Source organism: Bradysia coprophila, chromosome II, assembly GCF_014529535.1.
Source record: "Bradysia coprophila strain Holo2 chromosome II, BU_Bcop_v1, whole genome shotgun sequence".
Taxonomy (NCBI): domain Eukaryota; kingdom Metazoa; phylum Arthropoda; class Insecta; order Diptera; family Sciaridae; genus Bradysia; species Bradysia coprophila.
Genome location: NC_050735.1, coordinates 3,595,571 through 3,609,353, shown reverse-complemented (window position 1 = coordinate 3,609,353; position 13,783 = coordinate 3,595,571). Strand labels below are relative to the sequence as shown.

The 13,783-nt window shown below is 34.9% G+C and overlaps 1 protein-coding gene across 1 annotated transcript; it reads right to left on the bottom strand.

Annotated features, from left to right (window-relative positions):
• Positions 1-378: 378 nt before the first annotated feature.
• LOC119067039 (protein tipE) lies at positions 379-8,324 on the bottom strand. The gene is made up of 3 exons (XM_037169778.1): positions 7,402-8,324; positions 1,933-3,115; positions 379-450 (listed from the first exon to the last, which is right to left on the bottom strand). Exons 2-3 carry the CDS (start codon positions 2,952-2,954, stop codon positions 387-389), a joined length of 1,086 nt encoding a protein of 361 aa, XP_037025673.1. The 5' UTR covers positions 2,955-3,115; positions 7,402-8,324; the 3' UTR covers positions 379-386.
• Between the last annotated feature and the right edge of the window lie 5,459 nt (positions 8,325-13,783).

Genomic DNA, 13,783 nt, shown 5'->3' with positions numbered 1-13,783 from the left:
AAATTGGATATATGTACGTTTTTAACAGAGTTTTCTGTTTTTTTTTTGTCTTCAAATTATTTAATTTAATGATTTATTTAGGTACTATTTTAGATATTTTATCAATTTTAAAATTGAAATACGGAAAACACTTTCGTTCGTATTGCAATTTTAAAATTTAATAATTTTTTGAATCACAAAAGAATTTATAAAAAATTGCTTGTTTGTTTTACTTTGTTTTTGTAATGCTAACTAATTAAATTTATTTTCTCTGGCTTACCTAATTTATATATTGATTTCATTTTATGTATCAACTGTACAGTGTGTATGTGTGGATTTTAGGTTTTCTTTTCAAATTTCGGTCTCTTTTGCTCTCACTTAATTTTATTTTCAATTTTCCATTTAATTTAGACGGCAGCAATTGGACCAGGTGGTGTTGATATACTGGTTGTCATTGTTTTACTCAGATTTCTACAACAAATAGTAAGATTATTGATAAAAGAAAAATGTTACGAATGGACTATTCTAGGGTCAGACGCCGCAAATAAGAATATTCAAGCAAACGTCGTCTTTTTATAGCAAAATACATAGTAAAACAAATGAAGTAAGAGATTTCATTTCAATTTGTCGAAAATAATTCTACCAAATCAAGTACTAGATTCGATAACTAACCATTAATACTAATGTAGCTACTACTGTGTGAAAAAGTGATCTTCAACTATTGGTTTGGTCCAAGGTAGATATAACCGAATCAGATGAGCAGTGGCACGAAAGATCGCTATAAACGCTATCTCTCCCTTTTATTTAAAATCACAAAATTGCTTACAAACCTGGGCCATCTGTTTTGTGATAGGCACAACATTTTGTGAAACATAAGTAAATCAAAGTCAACCATTTAAAAAAAAAAGTTGCCATTAGCATCGAGCTATTGTGCTAGGCCTCACCTCAGCCCATATATTTACCTTGGTTTGATCTAAGTCGTTGAAGCGCAGATATTTCATTCGAGAAATTGAGTTCTCAAATATTCTCGGCGCACTCCACGTTCGGGCCAATTCTACGAGGAACAGATTTACACACAAACATTATGGTAAGCCATTTTGACTTTTCGTTAACATCACAGTACCTAACATTTTGATGACTTTGTTCCTGTAACCTATTTGAAAGAGTCCGTAAATCTTAGTTCTAGGGGAATGTTAGAGCGGTGGGTAGTTTCTTTATTCAACCTGTGTTCCAGTCAAACATTGTTTCACATACTTTAAGCTATGATTCTTTCGTGCAAAGCTGTCAAGTTATTTGCACCAATTTTGAAAGTCCTCTTGTGCGAGAGTGGATTAGCAGAACAATAGGTTTGAGTCCAAGCGGAATCGACACTATTAAACTTGTTAGCAGCACTGATAAAATACAAAATCTATCTACATTGTAGATTCTAAAACCCTACGTTAAAAACTTTTCCCTGTAATAAATTTTACAATTCATAGGCTATTCACAGACGTCATGGCGTCTGTACTGTATATGACTTTCCTTTGAATAGTTCTACAAAATCCTTATAAAACATCTAGCGACTTGAGACGAATCGACACAACGCTAAATTGTAGCCTAAATTTGTGCGAAAAAAAATTATATATTTTCGATGCTGACTGCATATCCGCGTCCTTTCTGGAAAAAGTGGAACCATCGTTTTGTGTCCAGAAGTGTTGGCACTCTGATAAACACACAAACACTGATAAACACACTACGAGAAAACTCGGAATTTGTGCCCACTATTGCATTTTCACATAGTAAGTTATACCACCACGACAATTCATTATCTTTACTCGAAGCCAACACATTTTGATACGATGGTTCAACCTTTTGTAGGAAGGACCGGGATACAAAGCTATCATCGAAATATATCATTTTTGCACACGCTGTGTTGATTCGTCTTAAACATAATAATAAAACTGGAAATCTTACCCTTGAAGCGAAATCGAATTCGATAACAGACCACCATCCAAACTATCCCTGGACATTTCATCAGCCATTTTGACCTTCAACTGGTGTCCAAATGATGCTAGATCCGAATTCGGTGTTAACGGTCCCGAACCAATCGGCCCATTCGGAGATATCACTTCGTCCGTTTCATTTTCCAGATTTTCGCCGTCAATTTCTTCGGCATTTTTGTCGAGCGGTGCCTTCTCTTCGTCTTCGTTATAGATTTTAAAGTAGGCAAAGGTCAAGTATATGATGGAAATGATAAATGATGGTATTGGAATGGCCATTGCAAGGACCAGATTGAGCGAATTTTGCCACATATCCAGGTCACTTATCACAAGACCGGGATCAACTTTCGAATAATAGCACGAGAAATTCGAACCAATTTCCTTGTATTTCTTCGCCCATATGCTGCAATTTAGCATGGGCGGATAACCACAACCTTTGACGTTCGGAAATAGCCTTGCGCCGGTAAAGAACCATGAATCATTCCCAGTCAACGTCGGGTCTGATTCTTCGGAATAATCCATAAACTTAACGCCTTCAATTGATTTTTCCGAATCCCTTTCAGGAATCAAGTTGTCCGAATATTCATAATCGGGTATGATTCCTCGTTCAACCCGAACTTTGTCTCTTGGCTCCATAGCACTAATTTCATCTATAATGTTACTATCTACAGTTTCGTTGCTAGAATTCGACGGTTTAAACACTTTGTAATTCACGCGGATCTGTGTGCATTCGTACACTTCCTTTGTGCATCCTTCTCTACAACTGGTCCAGGAGCAATTTGAAGCTCCTTTGAAATGTTCGGTTTCAACAGTCACACAGAAAGCAGCATTTGTGTCAAATTGCATGAAAATTGTGGTGAAGGCAGGATCAATTACAAATGGTACCAGGAATAAAAATGCAAATAAGCTAAAGGTTCCAAGCAGAACGAAAAACGCTGTGGTATAGAATAAGGCTTTTTGTTTTAATGTTCGAAGCTGTTCCGGCTCATCAGCCATTTTATGCTTAAGTTCAGGTTGATAATGCGCCGCTTAATCGCTCTACGTTTTTTCGAACAGCGTTGAATCTTATGGCTGGTAGAAATCTGTTTCATCGGCTATTGGAACACGCTGCATAGTCTAGCATGGTTTCCGAAGACTTTCTTTCACCGTTGATTCTCCTAAAAAAAGACGATACAAAACAGTTAGAACGGAACATTTATGACGCTAATGCAGAGTTCTAAAAAAGATATCGTATGCAGGACCGCATTGCCTTCTTAAAGCCGCTTTTATTTAAAAAAAAATAATGGAAAACCCATCCCTCAAACAAATAATTGTAAAGACATTTGGGCATATCCAAGTCGGGCCTGACCATATGCATCACTTTAATCAGGCCACCTTCTATTGGAATAACTAAAATAAACCGTTCTTCCCTTAACGTTCTCTTGTTCTTTAACAGTGTATCCCACGAGGCTAGTAAGATTGTTAAAAACCACTTTCCAGTGTAGAAGGTTTAAGTTGGAGATGGGGGAAAAACTTAACCACTTTAGGGACACATTTTTGAATCAATAAATTCTTCGTCACAAACTTCTGAGTTTATAAGTGAGGTTCACCAATCAACATACTTTGCAATGATGAAAAATTCATTCAGTAGGACAGCTATCATCGATGGATTATTGGATTTAAGTGTATACGTTACACATGGACATAATAATATTGATGTTGATATTGAATAAGGAGGGCACTTCAAACTTTAATCTGTTGTTTCCGTCCGCCTTTATTTTCCTATTTGGAATTTTGAAATTACTATGGCTAACTTTAACCTTTTCCCTATGAAACAATAGTAGAATTGATGGTAAAAATAAAAAATATTTTTTTAAAAATAAGTTATGACCTTACGCCACAACAACATTTGAGTCCTCACTATATACTTATTGTGTTCAAGTAATTATAACTCCACAGTCATAGAAACTAAACGATTTGATATTTTCATTATTTTTTACACGGACGTGGCCTCATAATGAAAGCTTTTATATTTATAGAATAATAAAGTTTTCTAATTTCATTTAAGTGTTCCCAAAGCAGAAGAAATTAAAAATGATTTTTTTTAGTGGGTGCACGTTAATTGCCCTTCGCTCGATTAAGTGGATTTCGATAGAAATTATTTCAATTCTCTGTAGAACAATCAATACTACTAAATTATTGTCTTCAGTTGTTATTTGCTGATAACGTTTTACAACAATCCTTTTTGAAAAATGTTAAACCACAATCCTGACCACAAATTGGTTAGCTTTCAATAAAAATAGAATTGTTTGCAATAGCCTTGAGCCAAAAGTGAACGTTCGGAACTGCACAAAATGTTGGCTACCATTGTTCTTAGATATTAAAAAAATGGGGGAAAGTAATTACATCAGAACAATTTACTGTCCATCAGTTGGGAATAATGACAGAATAGTGTAATGACTCACTTAGTAATGAGAGTCAATTAATAGTCATCAGTAATATCGAATAGATAACGCGATGTGGAGAAGGTACAATTAAAAACAAAGTGATAAGCCTTAGACTCCTGGACAAATATCTTCTCTAAAAGATTAAATTCGTTAAACGATGGTGATGGCAAAAATTAAATGTTAATGTACCTACTATGACTGCTTTCTTATAACAGCAGAAGGGAAGTCAATAAAGCTTAAGATTTTGTGTTAATTACACCTATACTTCGATCAATAGATAATAATGAAAATGTATGTGCCATCTGTGAAAGGGTAATCCTATCTGAAATTGTAGGCTAGGCAAATCATGTGGGGTCGGATTTTTTCTTCTTATCCTAAAACTTAAAGAAAAATAAAATATTTTTTGAAGATAAAAAAAGAGAAAAAGTTTGGGTTCGCTGCTCGGAAATATGTCGAATTTTTCGTATTCGTACATTTGTGAAAATTTTCCAAATCCTTCCGGTAAGTGGCTAAAGTACAAAATATGATTCTAATATGCTAGTAAACACTTGATACAGTGCCGCACTGGCCATACTAGGAAGTCTGGAGATACCCGAGGAACATGTGACACAATTGAATCAGTTGGTTTTGTTTCAAATTTTATAGGCCCTAAACGAAATTTCCCGAAGCGTAAGGTGCCAGTAACTGCAGCCCTGATTTAAAATTGTCACATACGTCAGAAAAATTGAAATAGACGCGAAGAAAAGTGGAATTATAGAGAATTTTTGTGTTAGTATACTTCAATCAAAATTGAAGCTCAACGAAAGTCGTGCCGCGGTAGGTTCATGGTGTCATGGATAGTAGAGGTCACTACCTACCCAACGCCACCCATATCTTCGAAGTCTATCGTTGTAACTTTTTGAAAACACTCTGCAAAAGTTGGAATTTTTTTCCCCTAAAATAGCTACTGCACCACATACACGAAAAATTTCGAAACGTTTTAAAGGTCAGCTTATGCGGCGTCAACACCTCTACCAATGACCATAATTTCAGATAAATGCGTTACGTATTCTTGGTGATATGCAACAAAAACAATTTTGGTCACCCTCGCGCAGTACATTTTTTCATGATTTCTGGCGTGAAAACATAATTATTTCGAGGATTTTTTTTTGTTGCAAATGACTCAGAAGGATCACCTGAATCGATTACTGTGTACCCGCCGAAAATCGCTGATGGCTTGTTTTCATGTTTCATACAACTTGGTTGAAGTTTTGGCGAATTGACTCTTAAGCTTTAAATGTTAGATTATACAATTTGGATGATCTCGTAATCAAGAAGCATAATTGAGGGATATTCATGCACCGAAAAATTATTGTTTGGGAAATGTCTTTTTGTGACATTAGTGCATAAATCTTCTCAATTAGTGTGCTTAGTCACTGATTCCGGAATCTGGAAAACCAACAGGCATACGATATGAGTTGGAAAACGATTGCAATTAGCAAACAAATAGAATTTGGAATAGAAAGCGATTGGAATTTTATGTACAATCAGCGTGTTAGCCCTGTACATTGAAATATTGGTTCTGAACGAGAAAATAATTTTTTTAGGGAAAGGCTGAAGATTAGGTACAATTGGGGGGAGTAAGATTTTAAGATTATTCAAATTGAGGAGGAGTGCTAGAATTGTAGAATTTGGAAAGAATAGTAAGTAGTGTGCTACTGTCATTAAGAGGTTCCAAGCCTACGCTGAAATTGTAGCCTACATTTCTGCGTTTCGAAATTTTTGATCGCTGATATTTTATTACGAGAGCCCTTTTTGAAAAATGTACGACCACATTTTCGAGTAAAAATATGTCAGCTTTGAATAAAAAATAAAATTGTCTGTGAAAGTTCCATGTGCTTTGAGAAAACTGTACCGATGCCCCAAATTTGCATCAAAGGTACACTTTTCTCAAAGCACATGGAACTTTCACAGACAATTTTATTTTTTATTCAAAGCTGACATATTTTTACTCGAAAATGTGGTCGTACATTTTTTAAAAAGGGCTCTTGTAAAAAGATATCAGCGATCAAAAATTTCGAAATGCAGAAATGTAGACTACAATTTCAGCGTAGGCTCGGAACCTCTTAATTTTAGTCAGTCAATCAAACTGTTCGGACGCTTTACAATAAATTCACTTGTTAAATTTGCAATCTTTGTGGCTCCCGGAATCTGGAAAGACAGTATTGAGAACTAGGTGCTTTTGAATAGGTCTAATAGCATATCAGCAAAGGTTAGTTTATGTAAATAATAAAAACTTTTAACAAGGTAAAAAAAATAGTTTATGTTTGTAAGAAAGTTCGTAGCATTTAAAAGGTTTTATTTAAAACGAAAGCTTGCATTTGGACAATTGCTGGTAACTGCTGTAAATACTGTAAATCTGTTGCTGTTTCTCATTGCAATTTAGTAGAGTTGCACACATTTCGTTTGAAATCTTTTGAAGCAAATATTGTCCTTCGAATCAGGGAGGTATGTTCTTCATTAAAAACTACATGCAAAACGCAAGTCTTTGATCTAGATATACAAACACACTTGGATAGTTTAATGTAGGCACACCTTCCCTTTATAAATTATTCAAAAGATGTTTTTCTTCAAAGAAACTGAGATGAACCAACAGAGAAAATTCAACGACACGAACTGGTACGAAAATTTCCCATGAGTGCCTCCGCTTGCATGCCGTCAAATGTTTTTTAGTTTATGCTTTTCTTTAAAATTATCTATTCTCGTCACATCATTTTCCTGCACTCTTGGTGGGTGGGTGTGTGTGAGTGTGTGTGTGACCGTACCACCAAAAGGGTCAACTTTATTGCCATTGTAAATTAATTTATTATACTCTCGTAAGCAGGATAAGCTAAACGTTAATCGATGAATGGCAACTAATGCACATCACACAATTTAATAAAATTATTCTCAATTGGCCACATAATGGGGTATATTATATCCTATCCTATGCATTATTATGCATGAAGTGGTCGTGTTTCATAATGAATGTTACGTACCATTTTCTCGAAACTGATGACATCCAACAAATTAGTGTTGAAAAATGATTATTCCATTGGCTCGGCAAGACAATAGAGATTGGAATATCGTCGATTCATGGCACTAACTTTCACATTTCATTAGTTCTGTAGCCAGGACGTTGTCAGTATTCAATGAAAAGAATTTAGTCACTCCTACTGATCGCATTCTACTTCCGTTTTTTGTGTTGGCTCTGTATTATATCACACACCGATTTATTTAACAAAATAATTAAAATCTCACTTCAGCCAGTTAGATATTCGATTTTATTAGTTTCCGTTTTGCAATCATCAAATAAAGAACGAAACAAGTTTCGAGAAAAAGAGCTTCCAATTTCCCAAGTCCATTGAAAGTTCCATTTTCTTCGACGACATGACTTTCGTATCACTTTGCTATATACAACACACAACACACTTCATAATAAATTTACGTCTCTCGATTCTTTTTATTGTCCGAATGTTATTAAAACGAAATTGTACCACCACTTCCACTCGATGCAACACAAAATGATTAATTCGTTGAACCTTTAAATGGGTACAAAGAATTTTCTTCGAAATTATTATTCTAATCGAAACTAAAGAAAATATAATGATTGCGGTAAAATTCCTTTCTATAACGTGTGTAAAACCGATTATGTAAAATATTCTGCTGTATAGTTTGTTATTTTTTTCTTCTTTCTCTTGTATTGCTCGTTGGGAGATATTTTGTGGTATGGAAATACAAAATTTTATATTAGTTTTGACGTCAAATTGGGCAGATTGACGAACCAGCCACTTGGTTATACTGAACTGTTTTGCTGCTCGGCTGTAATCGTGTTGGTGGTGGTTGAAACCAGGGTTTCAAGCATGATTTCATGGAATGAATGCATGAAACGGACGATAAATCAGTTGTATGCGAAGAGTTTCTTGTTCCTTTACGATTTTCGTTAACACTCAGAATACATGGTCATGCGTGCGCATAAAATTTTCGCTGGAAAATCGTAGCACAGAGATTTTGTGGAATCCAGGGCGGAATTTCGTAGTTTTGGGATTTTTTTAAATTTTGAATTTATGAGGTGTGAAGTGTAGATGGTAAATTTACATTTATTAACGCCAGCGATACTGAGAACAATTTCAAACCGTTATTACATAATTTCTGTGAAAAATTAAAAAATCTGGTTTTTCTCGTACCATTTTTTGCTGACTAGAAGGTCAATGAATCTGTAACCCGGTAAAACTTTACGTCGAGTCTATATTCATTTGAAAGCTCTTGAAATTTCTTTTAAAATGAGCTACGACACGGCTATATTGATTTCCAGTCACAGATTTAACAAAGCTTTAAATCCAGAAAAATTCTCAAAAACTCATGGTCGGGAGAACTTTTTGTGATTTTTCATCGGTGAGTCAATTTTTTTTATTTTAAAGTATGCCAAATTGAAGCCACGGTCTCTACAAGTAATTATCATATACACTTAGCAAATTTTTTTCCACACAGTCGTCAGAACCAAGGTAAATTATAGTGAGGAGGTAATGATATATATAACCGAATCAGATGTGCGGTGGCACATCCCTTCGTTGACAGCAAAAAATGGAATAGAAAGTCGGGTCATCTGTTGTGAGAAAGCGAAAATATTTTTGTGAAATACAAGTAAATCGTAGTCAACCATTTAAAAAAAGATGTCATTGGCATCGAACTTATGTGCTAGGCCGCGCGTCTGAATGGTATTACCTCATCGCTATATTTACCTTGGCCAGAACCAATCTCACTATAGCTTTGACATTAAAAAGTCGGTTTTTCGTGATCAGAGGACCATTCTGCATCGAACCCTACCCGCAGGCCTTAAAAAACAAAATACTTTCGTCAAAACGCTTCACCCTAATACACACTTGTAAAAGGTCTCACTATCCTCGAATCATACGTGCCCAGTTATAAAATGTGTGTTAGATGTGAGACATATTATAGGAGCAGAAAATCGGAGCCGTACCTAAATTCTTGTTGCTAACTTGTGCCTAAACCGGAATTTCTCGAATACTATGCGTTTTCAATCTCTGCTTCGCCTCGGGTTGACAATCTCACATCCTGAGCGCAATGACGTTAAATAGTATATTGTGTCGTACTTTAACGAGTTTTCTAGCACTTGTTCACTTGTCCTAAGTTTTCTATTCGATCGGAGCGAGTAAGGCAGGCACAGCACAAGACCAGATTTTATTAACGGTCATTTGGCCTCTTCTTTTTTATGGAACACAGTGGCATATACCAACATAAAAAAACTGAATTTATATGGGAATTTTTAGACTACTGTGTCGTGGAGTCCTCTTATTTATTGCTGTTCTCGGAGTGCGTTGTCAGTACCCGTTTTATTGACTGGCAACTACAATAGACCGAATTAATGTGGAAGAGTATGCCAATAATTGATGTTGCCATACTTTTCTACATTGCTACCAACATCACAATCTGTCATATTGTGGCGTTGTCAACAGCAAACTTTCCAATGTACTTTCTTCTTCGCTAAACTACTACCTTCTCAATACACTTCGTGTCACAGTCATTTCATGTTTGTGAAACTCGCGCCTGCTACATACCTGGCATTGGTGGTGCTACACAATATAACGTTCGGTTTCTAGTTCACCATATTATTGAAGTGAAAGCACACACCGACGAAAGTAAAAAGGATATATGTGCTATGTCGTGTTGTTAGTATACACGAAAAAAATGTTTGTGTGAAGTGTTTCCTTTATCACAGTTCGTACAAAGTAAGCAAAAATCTATCACGTGATAAATAAATTATTTTATAAAATTAAGTTCGATTAAAATCAACCTACAATATTATAACGTCAGGTAATTGAAATTTATAAAAAAAGGAATTCTAATAGAAAATCACTTTTTTTACCCTGGTTATGTGTAATATAATGCGGAGATTTTGTGTTCGGAAAGTGTCAGTAAGGCTGCGTCGACTCAGTACGAAATATCGGGATAGAACACAGAAAAAAAAACAATTGCAGTGAAACGGCAAAAAATTTGTATTTTGCAAAAGCTGTAACAAGAACAGAAACTAACAGAAGACTCACTACCGAATGATATATGTATCGTTTCAAATTCACTTTATTTTATTAATGACCTCCTAGATTCCCACCCACATTATTGAAAATCAATCGCTTTCACCATCCCATTGTTCCTCCACATCAAATGAAGTTTTTATTTTTAGTTCTCTCTACGTATATCAGTATTGTATAGCAATAACATTGATGACCTTTCAAATATGCTAGAGAAAAAAAAATTCACTTAAATATAACCATTCTGAAAAAGCTTAAATTAATAAAAGCGTCAGTCAGTCTGATGTACAAAAAGCAGTCAATATTGACGCCATAATAAAGTGACATAGTTACGGATCTATGAGTTGTAAGACCACATATATATGGGTAAACATTCCGTGATGTACATAATGTATTAGAATAATGTATATGTTTTTTGTCCATTGCGTTTGTTTGACGATGTCATGAAAGGCCCTTATTTATAGACGGAACGCGGTGAAAATTCAGAAGTATATTAAACTTCTCTCAAATAACTTTTTTAAGAGGGAAGCGTGATGAATGATGATTTTTTTTTTAAATATTGTCGAAGGGCACGTGTAATGAAATATCCGAGAAATTATTATTATGGTTTACTAATGACTTCAATAGTAAATAATTAAGTCAATCAGAATGTATAAAATTGTATGGATTATTTAAGTACGAATATCTCGAGGGGCAAACCACTCAAAAGAGTTGCAAATGAGTTGCAAAGAGTTGCACGCGAAAAAAAAAAGAGTTGCACCGGAGTGGCACGCTCAAAATGAGTTGCAAAAGAGTTGCATTCGAGAATAAAAAAAGAGTTGCACGCGGAAGAAATAAATAATAAATGTTATTCAAACGATTACTTGAACCACAAATAGTGAACACTGTTCACTGAACTTTATTAAAGTGTTAAAAGAGCGATAAAAGAGAGAAAATAGAAAGTTATTCAACAAGTCTTGATATGTCAAAATTTGTATGTAAAAGTCCAGTTTACTAGGAATAAACCAGTTCATTTAAGTGAGCTCGATGAGGGCACACTATTTTCAACATTCTCTTTCACCACTGCAAAATTATTTGATCAAATCGCACTTCAAGAAAAAGTATTTCGAGTGACAGCTGTCAGCCTGCCAAATTTTTTTACAGTGCCAAAATTTATATGATACACTGTCGACTTTAAGTGCTCTATTGAGAGTATTGCTCATGCTCGAAGTGCCTTGAATATATGCCCGTTTTTGACAAAAATAGAACAATCAAGATGAGAAAAATTGAATTTGAGTGCCCGCCCATTGATTTTACATTCCACATCGTTGAAATCAATGGGATTTGCCGATAATTTACCGATAATCGTTGTAAATTTTACCCTAATAGGGTCCATTGAATATTTTTGTCGCTCCTTAGGAACATCGATGTCGGCATTTTACATAGGCATCTCTATTAGGAACGTTTAATGTTTTTCCATTTTTTTTGTTTTTAACAAATGTTGATTTTCTTTACATTTTTTGGATGAAAACAAGTTAAATACGAAGTTGCAAAAGAGTTGCACAGAAAAAGAGTTGCACGTGAAAAAAGAGAGTTGCAAATGAGTTGCAAATGAGTTGCAAATCGAGTGGTTTGCCCCTCGGAAAATCTTGATTTATGCAGTTCGTCTAGGGTTCTCAATAAGATTTTTCCTTTTAACTTTAATAAGTAAGTTAACTAATAAATGACAAAAATTAATAAAAATTGTAACTGAAGACAGAATCTGTCTGACGGATATAAATATGAAGCTATCCACCACCTGTCCTGTGAGTAACACAACTTTTAACCAAAATAGCTCGAAATTTGGTCCAATAGTAGATAAAATAAATTTCAATGAAGGTTGCGCTTGGAAGAAACCTTTCGCCTTTGAGCTATTTCCAAACGAAATTTCGTTCACCTCGGGACAGGTCATGGAATACTAAATTAAATACCATGTGAAAGCCTTTTGTGGCGAAATTTTTTGCATGAAATTTCTTTTTTTAATGCTTGCACTCAAATGCAGAATGCACCACTTAAAATGGATGTCAGTTGTTTAGGGACCTTGAAAAACTCTCCTTTTCTCTTTGCATTTCGCTTGAACACAAGTTTAAACTTCTATGATTATCATGGAAATGCCTTCGAAAAAAGAAACGGTCCCAAGGTCCACAGTCCTTTCAAGGATTCAAATGAATGGACGAAAGTTTCCTCACCAAATCACTCTGAAACCAGTGGTGTTTTCACACACTCGCATATTTTAGTTTTTTGTTTCAGTGCTGTTATCAATATTTAATCCTACATAACTCGTAAAATACCAGCTATGTAAAGTTAAAATTAAGCTCTATTTCCCCATTTAGCGGGTATATCAGCGTGATAAAATAGTCTCAACTTTGCAGACCGCACATTTCTCGAGTAACTTAAGATTTCATTTTGATTACAGCACTAAAAATGCGTTACGTAATTTATGAAAGAGGTGGAAACTTCGCGAGCCAATACTGGGACAGATGCTATTTGCTACTGGTGACCAATAGAAGGAAATAGCACGCCAGCCAATGGTAAAATTCGGGAACTTTGCTCGCGTGATATCTTCCTCGTTTCCTCTACAAGAAATGACGAGATAAAATGAGTAAACTGTACAAATCACTTGGACATGTACATCTTACAAAAATCTACAATAATTCGAACAAAATGTACCACAAATTGGTTCCTGTTTTCTAGACCTTAGGATGTGCATAAAATTTATTCGTATTACAATGATTACAATATATGCGCACTAGGACCCCATAATTCCTCTAGGTAGTCTTCCTCTATGTGCAGACCTATAGTAAATTTCGTATCTATAATAGGAGGAATTATGGAAAATGGAAGTGAGGGTTATTGGTACAGAGGGTTGGTTGAGGGATACTTTCATCCGATTGAATGCATTTTTTTTCATAACAGCATAGATGTGTCAGTATGCTTATTTAACCAACAAGACAAAGTTCGAGAGCATGAAATAATGTCCCATTTATCTCACTAGGGAGTAAAGTTTCGGTTGATTTCAAAAACTTTCGAATTTTATTTGATTCTTGTTATGTTGAGTTAGTTTAAACAATGACATTCGGTACGATAGGAAAAGTACTCTTGAATAAAAAATAAAGTCCCTCAAAAGAGATAAAGGTGACGCTAGTCTTTTAAAAATTAAACTTCCAAAACACTTGATATCAGCTTTGGTGACACATTCTGAAAACGTAATCAATTTTAAACGAGAAAATTTTAACAAGAAAATATGTCGACGAGAATTTTACCGATGATTATTACCATTTGTAACACAATTTTTGTTTGTAAAATCGTTTTG